This window comes from Hordeum vulgare, chromosome 6H (genome assembly GCF_904849725.1).
Source record: "Hordeum vulgare subsp. vulgare chromosome 6H, MorexV3_pseudomolecules_assembly, whole genome shotgun sequence".
NCBI lineage: Eukaryota > Viridiplantae > Streptophyta > Magnoliopsida > Poales > Poaceae > Hordeum > Hordeum vulgare.
This window is the reverse complement of record NC_058523.1, coordinates 539,984,984-540,007,366: the sequence shown is the minus strand read 5'-3', so window position 1 is coordinate 540,007,366 and position 22,383 is coordinate 539,984,984. Positions and strand designations below refer to the sequence as shown.

The following is a 22,383-nucleotide window of genomic DNA, read 5'->3' as shown; positions in this document are numbered from 1 at the left end:
GGAGGCCTGTAGCTTATGGTTTTGCTGCTGTCAATATGCTTTCAGATCAAAAACTGCACTTTCATGAAGTGTTATTTTCACTAAGTCTGAGATAGTGTGTGTGATGCCATTTTGTGACTTCTTTTTCTAGTGTTCCATGATGTCATGCTAGTTGTTGTTAGTTGTTTGTTGTAGTGCTTCTAGCCCTCTTTCGTGTCATGCCTTGGTTGAGCATGTTGAGATTTTTTAGCTCATAGTTGTGGGGTGTAGAAAATGCTATGTGGCTGATTTTGGCAGATTGTAGTGATTTCTTGTTTTGCTCATAGTTGTTGAACCGTAGCTTCGATTTGATCGTGTCCTATATGAAACTTGCTTAGAATCTCGTGTAGTTTCATTTTCCCTTGCTGGTTGTATGTTTTGAAGAGCTCGTGACCGCCGTTGCACACATATTGCATTCATGCCATCATATCTTGTGGTGCTTGCAACTTTTGATCCGTATCTCCGTTGGAGATGTTCTCTGTGTGTAAGTTGCTTGTCTCGACGCGTAGAATCACGTGAACCTATTTGTTTTGCTGTTTAACAACTAATTAAATGTGTTAGTTCATATCTGGACAGAATTGTAAATTAACATGGGAGGTCGTTTCGGAGGTGCTATATGTCATTTCCAGCTTCATTTAAAATGCCTAGATAGGTAGTTTAATTACTCTTCACCTCTTGCCATGTGTAACCACATTTAATATTGTCGTGTATCTAATCGAGATAGAACTAAATAATTAAATGTGGAGCTTCGTCGATATACAACTCGTTGCATATCGAGCTTCACTTAATTTGTAATGTTTGATTGTTGTGATTGTCATGTCGTGTCTTGCATGTGTTCAGCTGCTCATGCATCATATGTGTTGTGCATTGTGTGGTGTATATCGTGTGTTGATGCTTGTTTCCGGTTTCCTCCGTCTCGATAGAGTTTCGCAAGCGTGTCGGATGTGAGGACCATTCGACTACGTCGGTTCGTCTGCTTCACGGAGTCATTCTTCTTCCAAGCGGGATCTCAGGCAAGATGACAATTCCCCAGATACCATTACTATCATTGCCATGCTAGTTTTACCGTTTCTATCGATTATGTCTCGTTGCCTACCACATGTTAAATATCAGCCTCTCAACAATGCCATGAAACCTCCAACATGTTCGACCTAGCAAACCACTGATTGGCTATGTACAACTTGCTTAACCCTGTGGTAGCGTTGCTAGTTGCAGGTGCAGTTGCTTCCATCTGATAACATGGGTTCCTTGTTATATCACCCTATTAAATGCTATTTAATTTAATGCACCTATATACTTGGTAAAAGGTGGAAGGCTCGGCCTTTCTAGCCTGGTGTTTTGTTCCACCTTTGCCCCCTTAGTTTTCAGCTACCCGTGTTATGTTCCATAAATGAGCGCTCCTAACACGATCGGGGTTGTTATGGGGACCCCCTTGATAATTCGTTTTAGATTAAAGCTAGTCTGGCAAGGCCCAACATTGGTACTACATTTGCCTAAACACCTAATAAAATTGCATAGGGACTTTCCGGACCCCGAGGATAATTTAATCAACCCCCGGGCCAGTGCTCCTCATGAGTGTTGGTCCAAAACGGAGCAGCTTATTAACGCTACCCGGGGCAACTCGGCGTTTGGCGTGGTAACCATCGCTCATCCGTCGTGTCCTGAGAACGAGATACGCGGCTCCTATGGGGATCGTCGACACGTCGGGCGGCCTTGCTGGATTAGTTTTACCTTTGACGAAATATCTTGTGCATCGGGATTCCGGTGATGCTTTGGGTAATCTCAGAGTTGAGGTTTTCCACTAGGGAATCCGACGAGGTCGCGAGCTTCGTGATTGAGGATTTCTATGCGGCTTGTGGTAATTTGTGATGGACTAGTTGGAGCACCCCTGCAGGGTTAAATCTTTTCGGAAAAGCCGTGCCCACGGTTATGTGGCAACGTGGAAACTTTGTTTAACACTGGTTCTAGATAACTTGAAGTTAACTTAATTAAAATATGCCAACCGTGTGCGTAACCGTGACTGTCTCTTTCGTGAGTTCCTTCTCCGATCAAGGACACGGTGGGTTATGTCTAACGTAGGTAGGTGTTCAGGATCATTCATTTGATCATCAGTAGTTCACGTCCGTTATGCGTAGATCATCCCCCTCTTATTTCTTCTACTCGTAAGTTTAGCCACCAAATATATGCTTAGCCGCTGCTGCAACCTCATCACTTAACCATACCTCACCCATTAAGCTTTGCTAGTCTTGATTCCTTTGGAAATGAGATTGCTGAGTCCTCTGTGGCTCACAGATTACTACAACACCAGTTGCAGGTACAGGTAAAGGTTACTTGACGCGAGCGCATTGATTGTTCATTTGGAGTTGTTTCTTCTTCTTCTTCTTCTTCATCGATCTAGGATGGGTTCCAGGCCGGCAGCCTGGGATAGCAAGGATGGATGTCGTTCTTCTTTTCTCGTTTGTTTTCGTCCGTAGTCGGACCCTGCTCTTCTTCATGATGATTATGTATTGTACTGATGTGACTCTGATGTAGCTTGTGGCGAGTGTAAGCCAACTCTATTTATATATCTCTTCTTTTCAGTACATGTGCTTGTAACAATATCCATTCTTGCGACACGACGAGATGCGCTTCTATCCCTGATGAGGCCCTCATGCCAAATTAAGGATAGGGTCGCAACTTGGGTGTGATAACTCTGCAATGCACTTCCCCTCTCCATTCTGTGAATTTGTTGATTGATTTTTCTGAGGGATAACTCCTTCTCAACAGTGGCCTTAGAACTTGTTTCTTCCTGAACCTTAGATTTTCCTTTGGAATCTACCAAGAACTGCTGCTGCAATCTGACTAATTGAGGATTCTGAAAAGATGAAAAGAAACTTTCTTTTCCTTGAGTGGTGGATCTTTGCTGGTCAGGAATGGATTCCACACTAGTCATCCAAGAACTAAACTTAATTGGAGAGACTTGTTCAAGAGAAAGTTTAAGTCTCTCCCTGTATACAAGCAGACTCTTCTCTTTGGACAGTGTTGAACATTATGAAACATAACACCATAGAAAGTGCAGATTTGGCCAATTCTTTCATAAAACAAGTAAGCCCAGGCAACTGAATCTTGAGCAAGAGTAAGCCAAACTTTGTCTTTAAGCGTTGCATTCACCTGCAATCTAACTGTTCCCCACATATACTCCTTTCTAGCAGATATACCTTGAGAACTGAGAGATTCCATGATACTTATCTCTCCATGCCCGAGACATAGATTGCTGAACAACTTGGAGAGAAAGAATCCTCGCTGTCCCTCCTGTTACTGCAATCTTCATGAGAATATTAAAAGCCTCATCCCGCACTTGTTCTTCCCTCTTCTGCTCAGCCTAAATATGAACCACCACTTGATCTTATATTGATAAACTCTGCAAGGTGAGCTCAATCCACAAATATGGTCTCACTGGTCTAGGAGGGACTGAAGAAACTCTATTTTACTCTTGGCCAGGAAGATGCTGGTTCTCCATCTCACAAGGGAACAAGAAAACCATGCAAGACAGGAGAACATGAAAGCCAAATAAGAGAAAGGACAACCAAGGGAGAGTAGAAGAAAGAAACAAAGAAGCAGAGTAGAGGGAGAAAGATCTAGGCCACAAGAGAAGCTTACTAAGAAAGAGAGAAGAAGAAGTTAGCTCAGAAAAAGAGGAGGAGAGACAAGAGCTAGAGCGACATGACGCCAGTCCCAAAATTCCTCGCTTCCCGTGGCAACTACAACATCCGGTACACAGCAAGAATGCATGCAAACATCAATAATTGGAAACGAAAATGAAGGAGAAGGAACTGTATACCATGTTTTTGATCTCCTGAGGTTGCTTCCTTTGTGTCCTGGTGGACCACCCGCGGGCCATATGTGTGGTATTGAGGTCGATGACCGTCTACTACACAACCTTTTTCTTGTAGACTCGTGTTGGGCCTCCAAGCGTAGAGTTTTGTAGGATAATAGGAAGTTTCCCTCAAGTGGATGACCTAAAGTTTATCAATCCATGGAAGGCGTAGGATGAAGATGGTATCTCTGAATCAACCCTGCAATCAAATAACAGAGAGTCTCTTGTGTCCCCAACACACCCAATACAATGGTAAATTGTATAGCTGCACTAGTTGAGCGAAGAGATGGTGATGCAAGTGTAATAGTAGATATAGGTTTTTGTAATCCGAAAATATAAAAACAGCAAGGTAACTAGTGATAAAAGTGAGCACAAACGGTATTGCAATGCTTAGAAATAAAGCCTAGGGTTCATACTTCACTAGTGCAAGTTCTGTCAACAATTCTAACATAGTTGAATCATATATAAATCCCTCACGTGCGACAAAGAGTTCACTCCAAAGTCACAGATAGCGGAGAACAAATGAAGAAATTATTATAGGGTACGAAACCACGTCAAAGTTATCTTTTCTGATCAATCTTATGAGCTATCTCTATAAGTGTCACGAACAACCCTAGAGTTCGTACTAAAATAACACCTTAAGATACACATCAACCAAAACCCTAATGTCACCTAGATAGTCCAATGTCACCACAAGTACCCATGGGTATGATTATACGATATGCATCAGATAATTTCAGATTCATCACGTTCAATCCAACACAAAGAACTTCACAGAGTGCCCCAAAGTTTCTACCGGAAAGTCAAGATGAAAACATGTGCCAACCCCTATGCATAGATTCCCAAGGTCACGGAACCCGCAAGTTGATCATCAAAACATACATCAAGTGGATCAATAGAACATCCAATTATCACCACAAATATCCCATCGTAAGACATACATCAAGTGTTCTCAAATCCTTAAAGACTCAATCCGATAAGAAAACTTCAAAGGGAAAACTCAATTCGTCATAAGAAGATAGAGAGGGGAAAACTCCATATGATTCATCTATATTAATAAAGCTCGAGATACATCAAGATCGTGTCATCTCAAGAACACGAGAGAGAGAGAGAGAGAGAGAGAGAGATCAAACACATAGCTACTGGTACATACCCTCAGCCCCGAGGGTGAACTACTCCCTCCTCGTCATGGAGACCGCCGGATGATGAAGATGGCCTCCGGTGATGGTTCCCCCTCTGGAAGGGTGCCGAAACGGGCTCCCGATTGGTTTTTCGTGGCTCTGGAGGCTTGCAGCGGCGGAACTCCCGATCTAGGTTTCTTTCTGGGTTTTTTGGTATTTATAGGAATTTTTGGCGTCGGTCTCACGTTAGGAAGGTTCCCGAGGAGGTCACAAGCCACAGGGACGCGACCTAGGGGGTGGCCGCGCCCAGCAGGCTTGTGGCTTCCTCATCCACTTCCTGGCCCAGCTCTGGTGCTTCGGGGGTCTCTTTTGGTCCACAAAAAATCACCGTAAAATTTCAGCCCATTCTGAGAACTTTTATTTCTGCACAAAAAAGACACCATGGTACTTCTGCCAAAAACAGCGTCAGTCCGGATTAGTTCTAATAAAATTATACCAAAGTCATATAGAATTATTGTAAACATGGCATGAATACTTCATAAATTATAGATACGTTGGAGACGTATCAATGGCTGGCGTGATCGCACCCCTTCTAGTGAGATGTCTCCATGAGACGTGGAGAAGCGGTACACGCCCGCTTCGTGATGGGGAGGGAAGCCGTGCGTGTGCTTCATGGTGGAGGTGCACGACGACTCCGACCTTGGCTGATGGGCAGCCGACGAGCCCGCACTGGCCACGGTGGCGGCGACAAGAATGGCCGTCTCACAATAATGGAACCCTAGCATGGCAAGGGCCCGCTGCATGGCCTTGTTGATGAGGGCCGCATTCTCCTTGATGGCGGCCTCCTGTTGAGCGGCCGCAACAACCTTCTCTCTTTTCTCGGCCCTGACCTTCCTCCCATCTGCCCCCTTCGATGACCGGATGACCTTTTGTTTCGATGTTAGCTCCTCTTGGGATGCTTCTTGTGCACGGGTCGGACGACCATGTTGTTGACCGAGACGGCGAGGACAGCAGTGACAGCGGGATATGGCGCGTCGACCATGGCGAGTGAGCGGGATGGCAGAAATGAGGTGGGTGTGCGACCGGTGATAGGCCAGGGAAAGGACAAGGTCGGGTGTCGCACGCGTCCGTGCCATGTTGACACCAAAGCAATTTTGGTCCACTTTTGACATTGGGCCGTTGTTTTTATTTGTTTCAACCCAAACAAACACACGTGAACAAATTGCATGGGTGCTTTGGTCTTTTTTTTTTGAATTGAGGTGTCGGCGTTGGAGTCTCTTAAAAAACAGAGAAATGATGGACGAATCGACCGTTGTTTACGAGTGAGTGTAATGTTCGGTTGACCCGTGGGCCCCTCGTCCGGCTGTGCCGCAAGCCCACGACGGGGGCAAGAGAGAAGAAGAAGGGAGGAAAGGAAACGCTTTTCCCTTATCCCCTCCCGCACTTCCGAGACCCCCACCGCCTCCCCCTCTGCGCGCCATGAACGTGACGCCATCACCAGACCCCACCGCCACCACTGACAACGACGGCTGCCAACGCCGCCCAGGTAATCTACTCCCCACCCTTCTTCCCCATCCAGGCGAGCCGACGCGGTAGACGGGCGCAGCGGACGGACACAACCACGACCAGGTGCGACCGCGAGGCCACAACGCGGGCGCGCGTGACGAGGCCCCGGCATGGGCGCGGGCGTGACGCACAACCGGGTGCGAGTGCGGCGCTGCCGGGCGGTGGCCACTTGAGGCCTGGCGACCACGGATGGGGAGCGCCCATAGGCATAGGGCGCGACGAAGGGAGGCAGCCGGGCGGACGGATGCTGGGCGCGCGGAGGTGGCCGCGTCCTGCGGCGTGAAGGCCGCATCCAGTGTCATCGGTAGCCACACCGCAAGGGTGGCTTCGTCTGGCAAGGAGGGGCTTCTGCGGGACGCCAGGGTTCGAGAAGTTTGGTCGTGCCGCTTCCATCGGCCATCGTGCCACTGGAGGAGTGGCCACGCGGAGGCGAGGACCGTGATCGTGATGCGGCAGAGGGAGGCCTTGATCCAGACGCAACGATCCCTCGAAGCCATGGGCTTGCTCGTGCATCAGCGACTGGTTATCTTTTTACCTTTTGCCTGTTCTTTTCCTCGTCTTCTTCTCGATCTCGAAATCGCTCAGATGAAGAGCGTGTTGATAACGTTTTATAATGTAAAATCGAACGAAAGAGCAAGCGAGAGCAAATGGTTCAGTCGGGTTGTTTGTTCCATTGAAGATCAGAATATATATACAAGTCAACAGACGCGAATGAAGAGGTGCGTCCATTCGTAGGGGTGTGAGGGAGCGTCGTGACGGCTGGCGAAGCAAGCACACGAGATATTACACAGAGAGGATTATCCCTTTAGTTAGTAGTTCAAAAAAGGTAAAACTCTGGACACCAAAGACAGACAACAGGAAATTGAGGCCCTGACAGTGCTGTCCCGAACACACGACATTGAACTATGAGGCATGTAGCTGTGCTTCCCTAATTAACTGCCGTAATGCACACAGAGCCATGTAAGTAAAAAACATGTTGACAAAAAAAAAACCAGACACATCTTAAGATTTACCATGAATTGAAAGCAAAGATCAAACAAACAGCTAGATAGTTGCCGTAAAAACAACACACATGTGAACAAATTGCGTGTACGCGTTGGTCTTTTTCTTTGAATTGAGGTGTCGGCGTTGGAGTCTCTTCAAAAGAAAAGAAAAAAGAGAGAAATGGTGGACGAATCGACCGTTGGTCACGGGTGAGTGTCTACAATGTACGGCTGACCCGTGGGCCCCGTCCGGCTGTGCAGCAAGAGAGAAAGGGAGGAAAGGAAAAGCTCCTCCTCGCTCGCTGGCCTGCTTTTCCCTTCCCTTATCCCCTCCTCCCCTTCCGAGACCCCCCACCGCCGCCCCCCTCCGCGCGCCATGGATGCGGCGCCGTCGCCAGACCCCACCGCCTCCAACGCCGCCCAGGTAATCTACTCCCCACCCTTCTTCCCCATCCAGACCTCGTCCGCGTCGTCGAGCAGCATCCGCGTCTCGGTTCCTCATTCCGATACGTTTCCTCCGATTTCTCCCCCAGCTCGTTCGCCTTCGCCCGGCACGGAGCAGGGAGACGGCAGCGGCGGGGAGGGCAAGCAAGCAGCCGACGCGCGCTGAGGCGGGCCGCGTCGCCGCCGTCGCCGGGATCCACGGTCTCCTCCTCCTCCCACGACGACGACGACGACGACGGCCGCCACCAAGGTATTTACCCAGCCGCATCCTGCTCCCTCCCCGCCTCCTCGTGTTCAGTTCAGTTCATCCCCTCCTCCGGATCTGACCCGTGCTCCGGTTCGATTCGATTTGGCAGCACTCCTCTCCCCTCCGCTCGGCACGCCCGCCCCGGGGCCACAAGACGGCGGCAGCAACAGTCTGACGCGCGCCGTGCTCTCGCTGTCGCTCTCAGAGGCGGGGCGCACCACCGCCAAGGCCAGGTCCTCCGCCCCCCGTGCCGCCATATCCTCCGACAACCAAGGTAATTTCTCCCGCTGGTTCCCCATTCCCCTCCCTCCGGAGCACCTTTTGAGCACCTACCTTTCAGCATCCCTGCCCAATACAGCAAAAACCTCTCAGATCCGGAGGTAGTGATCTTGTTACGAACATTCCAAATCCCCCAAATAACCGCAGCGATTCCATCATATAAAACCTCTCAGTTCTCACCCCAGGCAGGAAAGCATACATCCAAGTTAAAAGCCTGCCAACCATTTCTAGGACAACAGGCAGCCCCCACAATATTGCCAATTCATCCCAAACCTACTTTGCAACGCTACGAGAGAAGAACAGGTGTTGAGCAGTTTCAATGTTATTGCAGAAGGAGTCCAGTCCGCTTTCTTTTTATCAAATTATCATCTCTAGTCAAAATAGAGTCCTGCATTGGTTCTTTTAAGCCATTTTTAAACTGACTGATCTAGTGTTAAAGATGTTAAGCCATTTTTATATGTTCTCTCGGAGGCGGGGCGCACCTCCGTTATCTGTACTGCAGCCAGCAGCTAGGCGGGGCGCGTTGCCACCATTACCATGGGCCTGCCACTTTGGTGAAACAATCCACATGTAACTTGGCCATACAGATAACCAGAGTCAGAGTCCATATTTGGTGGCTTATTGCACTCTTCATACGTATTCACATTAACAGAGTCACGGGTACTGAATTTTATTCTAACAACATGCTGCCAGATATTTCTAAGCTGCTCAATTTGAACGGGTTTTAGGAAATAGTCGCAGGCGTTATGAGTTATTCCCTTCATTATAGTTTTCGTCTCTCCATTCACAGATAACATTGCATGGAAAATAATCTGTGATTGGAGAGACAAAAACTATAATAAAGGGGATAACTCATGGCGCCTACGATTATCTCCTAAAACCCGTTTGCATCGAGGAGCTTAGAATATTTGGCAGTATGTTATTAGGAGGAAATTAAGTATCCGAAACTCTGTTAATGTCGATACGTATAAAGAGTGCAATAAACCATCAAGTGCGGACTCTGCCTATCTGTACGACTAAGTTAGATGTGGGTTATCTGACCAAAGTGGGAGGCCCAGCAAGAAGAAGAAGGAATACCATAGCGAGGAGGAAGATGAAGACGTAGATAGTGGTGGTCAAGACAATGATGACCCTTCGGCTCCAAAGAGGCCAAGAGTTGTTTGGTCAGTTGAACTGCATCGGAAATTTGTCGCTGCTGTCAACCATCTTGGAATTGACAGTAAGAACTTACAATACCTTCCTTCTCTGTTGCTACTTTTTTCTGCAGTCACTCGTGTTGCTCACTATTCTTTCTCATTGATGCAGAAGCTGTGCCGAAAAGGATACTCGAGCTTATGAATGTTGAGAAACTCACTAGGGAAAATGTTGCATTCACCTACAGGCAAGCCACTTAATTTCCTTTCTTGTAGTTATCAGTAGATCAGTACCATGTGCGTTCCATACTTGCCGAGCGTTATCTGTACTGAAACCAGCAGCTAGGCATTCAGAGATAGTAGTGCATAGAAAAAAAATATTATAACTAAGATATTTTGTTTGGCTGCATGTGGCTCTAGGCATTGTATATTCTGCAACTTTTATTAAGTTTTTCAATGCAAATGATACATGTTAGTAGCATATATTATATGTTGTCCGATTAACTGTATTAAAGTTGATCTGAAAGAAAGCATTTTGTCGCAGCTACTGACAAGGAGGATCCACGGTCTCCTCCCACGACGACGACGGCCGCCACCAAGGTATTTACCCAACCCAACCGCATTCTGACCGTCTTGGACTTTTGTCCGTCTCCGTCATGCCTCCGGGCAAGCCCGATCTTATACAGTTTGATCTGCTAGAACGGAATTTCGGTAGCTCCTCCTTCCAGCTGAATGCAAATGCCTGTCTTAGTCGATTGTAGCTCTGTAATTCTAGGCTAATGTAATGAACTTTGGTGACAGATAGATCGGAATCAACCCTCACTTTAATATTACTAATCTAGTCCAACACACATAATGGTAAAATCCAGAGCCATTCGCTTCTTCATCCTGCAACCCTTCACCGTGGATATCCTATCCAGTCCGTCGAAAGAGGTAGAGTTACCGTGGCCGCCTGTGCCACAATGTCGTTGCGTTGAAAGGGGTAGACTATCGAGCAGAATACTCACTGCTGAGTGGTTGCCGCTACTGCTGTACCTTGCCGGGAGGTAGCTGCCGGCGTCAAAGGCCACCGGAGTGTTGCCGTCGCCTGCCACTAGAACATCGCCGTTGGACTGCCACCGGAGCGCCGCCATCTCCCATGTGTGCGACCGCGAAAGAGAGAGAGGAACTGTGAACGGGAGATGGGGATCAAGACCTCCCGTGCGTGGTCAATTGGGTGCAAAGGGCAATTTAGGAATTTCCTCGTGGGGTCCTACCTGACAGGTCATTAACTTCTTGTTACTATTTATAGGTCATTAACTGAAGTATCTGAAGCCAGAGTTCAGGTGTCACCCCAGGATACATGTTATGGTTTGAATGATAGTCTGGTATCAATCACAGGATCTTTGGACAAGCAGCTGCAAGCAATATTTCTGATACTGTTCATGTTGCTAGAAAATGTCAACTACACGTTTACATAGACAGTTGCTCTGGTTCGTGCCTCTCCCTTAATCTGAGTTTTTTTTTGCATGCATAGCTGGCCCGTTTAACAAATCTTCTTAATATATAATTGGCTTGTTCAACGCTGACTTTGTCTCTTTTTGCTTAATATATCATCATCATCATTTAGGGACCTTACTATTTATTTTTCATATATAATACTGGATGCAAACCATGTCCTGTTGATGCCCAGTTAACCAACTGAACCATTTTCTCCTTGGATTTCTCCAGCCTGACACGTCCATGCAATCACCTGATGAAGATAGCTGCGGTGTACAAGGGATTCTCACCATTGGTGTCGCGGACGAGCACGTGGGCGCTGTCATCAGCCGTGCTGGGAGGACCATCAAGGAGATCAAACAGGTGTGCATATCTGAATATATTGCCCATATCATCGAAACGCAACCTTGCGTAGATGAGTCGCTTAAATGAGACGCGATTCTCGTTGAGTCAGTCATTTTTAGATCAAAGGAGCTTCCAGGCCCCCATTTTCATTAAGAAAATAGTGTTTTTAGAAGAAGAAGCAATAACAGCCATACACCCTCAAGACATAGAACCAGCCTACATCAGGGGTGCTAAACTAGAAGAAAATGAAACTTAACTAGGGGAGATACAAGTCCTCTCACACCCAGTAACCACACGCTACAGGACCATCACACACTGCTGGACTCAACTCAGAAAAGAGACTTCTTATATACTCCCTCCGTCCCAAAATAAGCGTCTCAACTTTGTACTAGCTCTAGTACAAAGTTGAACTAAGCTTGAGACACTTATTTTGGGACGGAGGGAGTATTACAGAACATGTAAAGAGAAAACAGTGAAACCATGTAGCAAAACCCAAAATCACTTCACTGGTGGTGGCAGGCCTTGTATCCTTTTGACCGTAGGCCCCAGCCATGCTCTGTCTTGAAGATTTCACTCGTAAGTCTTCTAGACACCATGAGAGCAGCATTTTTTGCAATCATCTTTTCTGCAGCGAAGTCCACAAATCAAGCAGAGAGCATAAAGATAATACAAATTTAGTGGGGTCATTTGGAAATACACTTTGAAAGTAAGATTTGTTTCTTGTTCTCAATATAGTCCATATAAAGTCCAGCAACACCAATAGAGATTATAGCCCTATTGTTGTCAGTATAGCTAGGCAGCCAATTTTCGTCGAGTCACTGCCATTAATTAATCTAGCTCCTAGATGGTTTAATTATTGTGGAGGCCTTTTTTTTGGCTTTCCTCTTGTGAAACTTATGCATATGTATGTATGACATTGGATATATTGCCTGCTTATGGGAAGTTCTTTTGAGTTCAGGTTAGCGGTGCCTGGATCACGATTTCACCCGAGGGAGAGTTCATGCCCGGAACTTGCTACAGGTAACTTCTCGCTGTGCTTAGTTCCTGTTCTTGCATGCGGGGAAATAATGCTGTGCTTAGCTCCTGTTCTTTGCATGCGGGGAAATAATGGTGTGATTCCAGTTTGTGAAACTGTGTGTGATGCATGGTACACAGGGAGGTGTTCATCACTGGGACATCAGAGGCGATCCGCGCAGCTGAGGCGATGATCATGCGCTGTCTCGGTCGCCAGTGGCAACGGTGATGATGAGCTCACATGGCGGAGGGTGGAGGGATTATGCGTCGTCTGCAGTTGAGTGATGGTAGTGATACAGAGTAGAGTGGTAGTAGGTAGTCACGCACAGACAACACAGAACAAGGTTTTTGCGTTGCTAGGGTCGATTAATCGGTAGTAAACAAGCATTAGGAAATGGATGAAACGCTCAGCTCACTGCTGAGAGGATGGCTAGGTTCTGCTGGTCAATGTTGCTTTGACCAATTTGCTTGCTTCCTTCCTTCCATGTTCCACTGAAGTTGATGAGTGGATCGGATGAGATGAGTGGCTTATTGTCATGTTTTGGTTGGGAGGATAGACAGATGAATGATTTGGGATTAAACTCAACAGTTCGAAACGAAGCTTATCTCCCATGAATGTTGGCTTGCCTTGGCTTGATTTTTTGCTTATTGTTGATTCAACCAAATTTGCAAATTACTCCCTCCGTCCCATAATATAAGAGACACTCTTATATTACAGGATGGAGGAAGCAGTTTAGATGATTTTTTTTTAATGTGGGGGGATTTGATTTCATCTTTTGTTCTGTGTGGAATGTTTTGAAATTCCTATGCCCCTTTCCACACTAGAATTTTATGAGCCCAGCTAGCAGTTTTTTTGCGTGTGTGGGCAAAGAATGTTGTGATTTCAGTATAACTGCGTGTGTTGCATGGTTCACAAGGGAGGAGGGGTGGCGAGATCATATTGGTAGATTTGGCTTTTATATTTCCACCTTCAAGCTTGTTTTTTTTTTTGCGAGGCACCTTCGATCTAGTAAAACTCTCTTAATTAATAAATGTACCAAGAAAAATTGCGCATAACAACATTTTTATGAAGAACGCACAAAAGATGATTGTATTCTGTCTTGTCCTATCTTTGTTTTAAACCGCTCTTCAAAAATTTGATTTCGGTTGAAGAAAAAATCAACCCACAATGTTTGTCGTCCTGTCTTTTTTTTTTTCAGGAGACTCTTCTTTCAAGTGTTTCTTCACACGTCCTACCTGTTCTTTGAAAGCGATTCTCCACAAATCTGATTTCAGTCAAATTAATAAAAAAAGCAACCCATGGTAGTCGTGCCATGTATTTTCTTACAAGTGTTTCTTCACACGTCGCCCCACCGTGACTTTTTGTGGACAAGGTAATAACGCGACGATGTCCATTCAATTACCTGACAATGTCTACAAAGAGAATGCATCTTCCACTGTAACGCCTACAGCCTTGGTCACCATTTCTGCCTCGGCCGTTGAAGCAGAGGTGGCGGCAAAGCTAGCAAGGGTGCAGGGGTGGTTGGAGGTGGGAGGCTGTTCCGCATGGGGTCAATCAGTTTCTCGTTATCATTTCCGTCTATATGGATGACCTGAACCGGGTTGCTGATGTTGAGTTCCGCATCAAATCGCATGGGGGTTACTATCTCCTTCGGTGAGTGGAAAGATGATGATATACCATCCTACTTCGGTCTTGACTCTGTATGGGTTCACGTCTATGGTAAGTGTTCCACATGGCCTCAGGCATTTTATTTTATGGGGCTATGGGCTGTTGGTTCTGTCATTGGCTTAACTCAAGACGTTGATCTGACTTGTTTGCGCCGCAAAGGAATCATTCGCATCCAATTTGCAGTGGTGAACAAGAATGAACCTTTAGATGCAGACATTTATGTGACCTTAAAAGGGTTTGCTCTTCGGTTTGAGCTCGAGAAGGACGACTTTGTTCCGGAGCCAGACTTCGTTCCTCTCATTTGGAGAAACCACGATGATAGCCCTGATCCTGGTTATGATGACGATGAGGACTTGCTCCATGAGGATAAAACTAAGAGACCAAAAAAAATAATGCTAGTGCAGTAACTCGTCCGGTGCAAACTTTGGGTTCAGACACTCCGATGCATAATGGCACCACAGTTCACCCCACGATGGTCGGTCAGCTCGCGTCGGCTTCTACAACACCATCGGCCGCTCCTGGTGGCCGAACGCATGCAGCTACATTGCAGTCGTCGCCGTCGTCCGGGGAGAATTCTATGCACGCCTCCTCAATTCTTGAGTGCATGGTGCCCAAACCAACGGTTGCCTCGTGTGGCATGGCAGCCAGCCAAGAGGTGCAAGTGCAATGCACGCACAAAGTGGACAGCACCACGAACTCCATGCATGCAGCCGACGATGTGATCACGTACCCCCCCCCCCCCCCCCCTGTTTGGCGCGCTGCGCCACTCTTACCGAAACTGTTGCTGCTGAACAATGCCTCAGAAGAAACTGTTGATAGCATTTCAGTTTTTGTCAATTTCATCCCTGAAATTAAGGTTTCCATGTTTCTTTCCTATATCCAATCATCCTAAAACATCAACAAGTAGCATTTTAGGTGTGGTGATGTGTCTATAGACTGGGCTGCTTTGCTTTCTTGAAACGCAAACTTTGATCATTGGCATCTCTCAATCTCATGGACAGAGAGCATGCTTTTTTTTTGCGGGAGGACAGAGAGCATGCTGTCTCGTCGTATCAGAGTACTTACTAGATGTGGGTCCTACTGTTTTCCCTGTGAGCTAGATAGTTGATTGATGGTTTAATCTGGGTGGATCCGTGAGCGAGCTTGCACCACCTTTCGAAATACTTGCAGTGCGTCGTCCAGTTCTTACAGTTCCATCCATCCATGACACAGCTTTAGATGCAGCAACTGCTTAGTAGGAGTAGTAGGAGTAGTACCCTGATCACATGGCACAACTTTATTCTTGGTAGATACTGTGCATTCACATGAAAGCAAGCTTTGCTGCATGCACGTCCATGACTTGACACTCTCTTTCGGGTTGCCACCCACCCAACCCATCCACAATGGCAAAGCTACTTGCACCAGCAGGCAGCAGTACTTCCAGTAAGCTGTAGCCAGTAGCTGCGCGTGGGCTCGCTCGCTCTCTGGCTGGCTGCGCGCACTGGAGCGGCACAGGGGGGTATGGCGCTTAGCGTGACACTTTCGTAAGTGTAACTTCTGAGACTTATCCGTCACACTGTTGGGGTGGGGCTTGCAGCGCCAGCGTGATCAGGAGTATGACGCCTACGATTAAGGCGTCATCGAGTGTAGTGTGACGTCTAAGCGTCGGGCGCCATATAAAAGGATCAACCGAGCGAAATCTTTTCGAACGCAGTCTAGTTTGTAAGTATTTTGGACCCAGGGGTCAAATTTGTCGATTTTGCCTAGAGGTTGTACTGCCTAAGATGGACGCGTGGCCCCACCACGCGACAAACGCATTTACATATGCGTCACCTAACCCTGGAGATATTCCTCTTATGGGTGTGATGTGCTCAGCGTTACTACCGTCGCACCTATGGCCGTTGGTGCCACATGTACCACATGCTACATCGACTTCGACTACCTCCACTATGGTGGCCGTCGCCGCACAGTCGCCCCCACGTGGTTCGCCGCCCCTGCGGACTCCGTCTTCACCAGCACCGACCATTAGGCGGAGACACCTTTGGCTCATACTTCCTCCGTCCCAAAATAACTGTTTCAACTTTATACTAGCTTTAATATAAAGGTGTACTAAGCTTAAGACACTTATTTTGGAACAAAGGGAGTATGTCTGAAGGGTTGGGCACTCCCCTTCGACGTAGCGGCCGCCACATTGTCTCTGGTGACGGTTTTTCTTCGACTGACGAGCACTCAATGGCTAAGGCCATGCGCCGACAAGGTGCACACAATTTGTACCCCACCAGGTACTTCAGCCAATAAATCGTTTGTTTCATTTTTAGATTTCGCATTTCATCTAGCTTAACGGATATTGGAGTCGCTACGGGAAATAATTTAGATGATGTGTGTGTTTCGGTGGGAGCGCTAAAACACATGGAGATCGACTATTTAAAGGTTTCTTCTAAATTTATGAGCTCTCCACCAATCCCCGACACCGAGGAGGAGGATGAGATGGTTGCCACATATGTTGGTCCGCTTATCTCCCACTTGGTTGGTGGGTTACCGAGATTGGATTGGATGATGCAAGACCAGGGTCCATGTTTTGCGACTTCACAACGTCTTTGTGTAAATCTAAATCCCATTCCTCCAAAAAGAAACAAAAACCGTCAAAGAAGGCGAAGGTTTGCACCCGACCCGAGTTCCACATGACACGCATGTTTTGGAATAGCAGAGGTCTTAGAGACTTGGCTAAACATAAACACGTCAATGATTGTGTAAGAGAACATGGGCTAGATTTTGTGGCAATTTCCGAGGCTGGTAAGTGTGACTTCTGTGCAAATGTCTTCAACCATCTATCAGGTGGTTTTGACTACACATGGCATACCCTACCATCATGTGAAAGGTCAGTAGGAATCCTTCTTGAGATACATACCACAACCATGGATTTGTTGGCCTTTTCGACTGGTGAGTTTCACATCAAGTTTTACCTAGGTAACAGGGCTGATAATTTCACATGGAGCCTGGTAGCGCTCTATGGGGCTGCCTAAGATGAGCATAAATCCGCTTTCTTTTGGGAATTGGTGAACCTGGCTAAGGATAACCCTCATCCAATGCTTATTGGAGGGGACTTTAGTATCCTTAGATGTAAGGAAGAGAAAAATAATGACCGGTTTGACAACCACTAGCCTTTTCTGTCGTGATTGACAGTTTGAATCTTCAGGAAGCCAGTATGTCGGGGCGGCAATTCACTTGGGCCAATAACCGACCAGTGCCAACATACGAGAAACTCAATAGGGTACTCATGGATACCGAATGGGAGTTAAAATATCCTCTGGTAACTGTGCGGGCCCTAGAGCGAATTGAGGCATTATGGGATCATGCACCGATCATTCTTGATACTAACTCTATGAGTACAACTACGCGCCGCCCTTTCAAGTTTGAATTGGGATGGTTGCACCGGGATGGCTTTGGTGACATAATCAAGAATGTATGGGAGTGGCCCGCCATTGGTCGCACGCCAATTGAGAGATGAAACTTTAAAATAAAGGCCACACAATAGTACGTCTCTGGATGGGCAAACACACCAATGGTTTGTACAAAAAAGAAAAACGTCTCTCCACCATCATTGATGACCTCTACAAAATCGCTGAGACTCGCATTTTGTCGCAACAAGGGATTGAACAAAAAAACAATCCAATGAGAAGATTGCAAGCCTTTTGCGAGAAGAGGAGATCAAATATTACCAACGATCCAAAGCCGACTTCATTTTAAAGGGAGATGATAATACACGACACTTTCAATTGGTTGCCAATGTGCGACATAGAAAGACGTGTATTTTCTCTCTCCAACAAGATGAGGGGCGGATCGAAGGTCAAGCGAAGCTCAAAATTTATATCACTAAATACTACAAGTCTCTGTTCGGGGCACAAGAAGAAGGGAATCTTACCCTCGATGAGACTCGAGGAGATGATATTCCACAAGTCTCGACAGAAGAGAACAATATCCTCACGACACCTTTCTCGGAGGAGGAGGTCAAAGCTGCGGTGTTCCAAATGGAACATAACAAAGCTCCGAACCCTGATGGCTTCCCTGCAGAATTCTATCAAAATTTCTGGGAAGTTATCAAGACTGACCTCGTGGAATTGTTCAATTGTCTTCATGCCGGCTAACTTGAGCTATTTACGCTTAATTTTGGCGAGATCGTGTTGTTGCTGAAAATTAAGGAGGCAGAGCGGATTCAACAATTCCAACCCATATGTCTCCTTAATGCCAGCTTCAAGATTTTCACCAAAGTGGCCACTAATCGACTCAACACGGTTGCGGACCATGTCGTTCAACCATCTCAAACTGCTTTCAAGCAAGGAAGAAATATACTCGATGGAGTAGTGATCCTACATAAGACCGTTCACGAGATGCACCGAAAAAACATGAGTGTAGTAGTTTTCAAGATTGATTTTGAAAAAACCTATGATAAGGTCAAACGGCGCTTGCTTCAACAGACCCTAAAAATGAAAGGATTCTCCGATAAATGGCGCGAGTGGATCCAAAATTTTGTTGCGGGAGGTAGTGTGGCCATCAAAGTAAATGATGATGCATGCCTTTACTTTCAAACAAAAAAAGGATTTCGTCAGGGTGACCCCATGTCCCCAATGTTATTTAACATTGTTGCTGATATGTTAGGTGTTCTGATTGAGCGTGCTAAGCAGGATGGCCAGATTGCAGGAGTAGTGCCACACCTCATGGATGGTGTCCTCTTCATTTTGCAATATGCCGATGATACAATTATTTTAAAGGAACATGAAACTGTTGCTTTCAGCGTTTAAGCAAATGTCGGGCCTTAAAATTAACTTCCATAAAGTGAATTGTTCTGCTTTGGAGAAGCCAGTGAGGCGGCGACCGATTATGCTGATATGTTTGGTTGTACGCAAGGCCAATTCCCCATTAAATATTTGGGAATTCCAATTCATTATCGGCGTCTCACTAATGCGGAGTGGAAACGTGTAGAGGAATGCTTAGAGAAATGATTAAGGAGTTGAAAAGGCAAGTTACTCTTTGTTGGAGGACGGCTGGTCCTGATCAATTCGGTTCTCACAAATATGATGCTCTATATGCTTTATTTTTTGCAACTCCCAAGAGGGGTCTTGCAAAGGCTGGATTACTTTAGATTCAGAATCTTTTGGCAGGGAGACAATGAAAAGAAAAAATACAGACTAGCAAAATGAAGCATGCTATGCAGGCCTAAAGACCAAGGCGGTCTTGGCATTCATGATCTATAGGTCAAGAATTATTCCTTACTTAGTAAATGGTTGTTCAGACTTCTTATCGAGGATGGCGTTTGGCAAACCGTGCCGCACAACAAATATCTATCCCAAAAGTTGTGTCTCAGGTCTACTGGAAACCTGGTGATTCACACTTTTGGGCAGGTCTAATGGCGGCAAAGAAGCATCTTTTTCGCTTTGGATCCTTCGCGATTAAAGATGGGTCTGAGATTCATTTTTGGAAAGACACCTCGCTAGGTAATGTCAGTCTCCAAAAAGAATATCCATCTTTGTATCGGATTGCTCGCGATAAGAATGAAACTGTTGCGCAGGTTTCCAGTTCTTTTCCACCGGATATCTCTTTCACGTGGGATTTGATTGGTCCTCTTGTGTTATGGCAACATCTTTTGTCCCGATTGGATACGATTAACCTGACACAAGGACGAGATGTGTTTCATTGGAACCTCACTACGTCTGGGTCCTTCATAGTCGACTCTATGTACCGTGCGCTCACACATTCTGAGGTGTTAGTGAATAATAATAAAAAAAATTAGAAGTCGAAGATTCCACTAAAAGTTAAGATCTTCATGTGGTATCTTCGTAGGGGAGTGGTTCTCACCAAAGATAACCTCGCTTACCGCAACTCGCAAGGAGGTAAGAAATGTAGCTTTTGTACTCATGACGAGACAACGAGACATCTTTTTTTCCACTGCAAGTTTGCACGTTCTACATGGTCAATCATCCAAATGGCGTATAATATTTATCCGCCCACAGGTGTTGCCAATATTTTTGGTCATTGGTTGGACGGTATTCCTTATAGGTTCAAAACACTAATAAGGGTGGGAGCGTATGCCTTATTATGATCGCTTTGACTATGTAGAAATGATCTGGTTTTTAATGACAAAAACTCTTCTCCTTTGCAGGTTATTTTCCGTTGTACGCAATCGCTCCGTACGTGGTCTATGCTTCACCGTACGAAGTTCCAACCGCTATTCAAGACGGTGTGTACGCAGTTGGAGCGAGTGGCCATTGAGGGTTTTTTTTCCAACATGGGTGGTAGCATAACCTTTGTATCGGCCCATCACCTCCTTCGACATAGGCATAGTGACGGTCTTATTGGACTCTACAAGTGTCGATATGTTAACTTTTTTATCTTCTTTTAGACTGTTTGTGTTGGCCGTGTGCATCCTAGCTATGAAGAGGTCGGTTGCTACTCATCATGATTTGTATCCTCTTGATGCTACGTTATGAGTTAATAAAAATGCTCTTTATCAAAAAGTTAATACTCCAAAAAAGGTAAAGCTGATCATGATTTGTATTTTCTTGATGCTACGTCATGAGTTTATAAAAATGCCCTTTATCTAAAAGTTAATACTCTAAAAAAGGTAATGCTCTGGATACCAAAGACAAACAGCAGCAAATTGAGGCCCTGACAGTGCTGTCGCAAACACAGGACACTGAAGCAACTATCAGGCGTTTAGCTGTGTTTCCTTAATTAACTGCCGTAATGCACACAAAGCCATGTAAGTAAAAAACATGTTGACAAAAAACAAAACAAACAAACAGATGCATCTTACGATTTACCACGAAGTCAAAGCAGAGATCAAACAAGCAGCCAGAGATCGATGAACTGAGCAACAATTTCAATGGCTAAATTACAATTATAAATGACACTTGGCTCAAAGAGCATGATGAATAAAATATACATAGACGACCTCATATAACAATTTCAGGACATGAGCTGAATGTCTCATCTTAACGATGCATGCCACTGTGCATCTTGACCAATACGTACGGCAATATATTACCAAAACTAAAAATAAGAACGTGACCGAGATCGACGGACGTATAGGTAGGTGCTGGCCATGCATTGATGCATGCATGCCATGCACGGCGACCGGCTGGAGATGATCCTCACCATCATGCATCATCCTAGGTAGTAGGTAGCTTACATGGGTGGGAAATGGCTTAGACCGAAGCCCAGATCGAAGGGCTGCATCATCATCATATTCATATTCGTATCACCGCCGGAGGAGGAGGAGAAGCTGGAGCCGTCGTGGCCACCGGTGGTATAGCCACCGTAGAGCAGCTGGGTACCGAGGTCTTGTCCGGGCCGGGGCACCATGTCAAGCCATTCCTCGTCCTGCTGCTGCTGCGGCGCCTGGACCTGGTACAGAGACGGAGACTCCATGTCCTCCATGCTGCCGGTGGTGAGCTGGTATGCCGCTGGCGGCGTCGCCAGCTGGGAGAGGGAATGGATTTTGGCGATGCGTTCGCCGATGGTCCTGAGGAGGACGTCGACCTTCCATCCGACGCTGGTGAGGTCCTCGATGGTGAGTCCGGCGAGGCCCGGGAGGGTGCCGAGCATGGCCCTGTGCAGGAGGACCTTGATCTCGCGGTCGCGGCACTCGCGGCGGGACTTGTCGACCTGGTCGCGGAGCTTGTCGATGCGCTGCGTGAGGAAGCCCGCCTGGTTCATCTTGTTCTTGCACTGGCCCAGCTCCGGCATGCTGCGGAAGCGGGTGAGGATGGCGGCCGCCTTGGCGTGGGAGGGGAAGACCTCCGGCGCGGCCGGCTCGCCCTCGCCGTAGACGAGCACGCAGGTCCTGACGTCGCAGAGGATGGCCAGCTCGTCCGCCTTCTTCATGAGCCCCCTGAGGCGCTTCTTGAAGGTGCCGCGCCGGGTGGAGTCGTTGGCGATGTACTGCAGGGTCACCTTCTTGCGAGCCATCGCCGTACGTCCACGGGATGGATGAGATCACCGGCGGCCGGCCAAGGGAAGGATCGAGATAAGATGGTGGTTTGGATCGGCGAGGGAGGAGGGGTGGATTTATAGTGGAGGATCACCCAGGGATTAATCCCATGATATGGTAGGAGATTACTGTGACAGTCTGACATATATGGAGGAGATCGCATGATTTAGTGCTCGTTAACGTGATCGAATAGCTAGCTAGCACATCTCCAACCCGGCCTTCATTGTGCCTGTCTGTAACTTTGGCGTCCATTTACAAATTTT

At 46.7% G+C, this 22,383-nt stretch overlaps 2 protein-coding genes across 2 annotated transcripts; one reads left to right on the top strand and one right to left on the bottom strand.

Annotated features, from left to right (window-relative positions):
• Positions 1-8,370: 8,370 nt before the first annotated feature.
• LOC123402746 (protein BTR1-like) lies at positions 8,371-13,101 on the top strand. Its single transcript, XM_045096696.1, has 7 exons — positions 8,371-8,509; positions 8,986-9,733; positions 9,820-9,895; positions 10,192-10,247; positions 11,358-11,489; positions 12,430-12,491; positions 12,627-13,101. Exons 3-7 carry the CDS (start codon positions 9,853-9,855, stop codon positions 12,712-12,714), a joined length of 381 nt encoding a protein of 126 aa, XP_044952631.1. The 5' UTR covers positions 8,371-8,509; positions 8,986-9,733; positions 9,820-9,852; the 3' UTR covers positions 12,715-13,101.
• Positions 13,102-21,211: 8,110 nt separating this feature from the next.
• Positions 21,212-22,098, bottom strand: LOC123406046 (agamous-like MADS-box protein AGL80). Its single transcript, XM_045099545.1, has one exon. The coding sequence runs from the start codon at positions 22,096-22,098 to the stop codon at positions 21,316-21,318; it is 783 nt and encodes a 260-aa protein (XP_044955480.1). The 3' UTR covers positions 21,212-21,315.
• Positions 22,099-22,383: the final 285 nt, after the last annotated feature.

Coding starts and splice junctions, on each gene's coding strand:
- LOC123402746 (XM_045096696.1), top strand. CDS start 9,853: ATGTTGAGAAACTCACTAGGGAAAATGTTGCATTCACCTACAG. Junction 11,490..12,429: donor CCATCAAGGAGATCAAACAG/GTGTGCATATCT, acceptor TTTTGAGTTCAG/GTTAGCGGTGCCTGGATCAC. Junction 12,492..12,626: donor ATGCCCGGAACTTGCTACAG/GTAACTTCTCGC, acceptor CATGGTACACAG/GGAGGTGTTCATCACTGGGA.
- LOC123406046 (XM_045099545.1), bottom strand. CDS start 22,098: ATGGCTCGCAAGAAGGTGACCCTGCAGTACATCGCCAACGACTCCACC.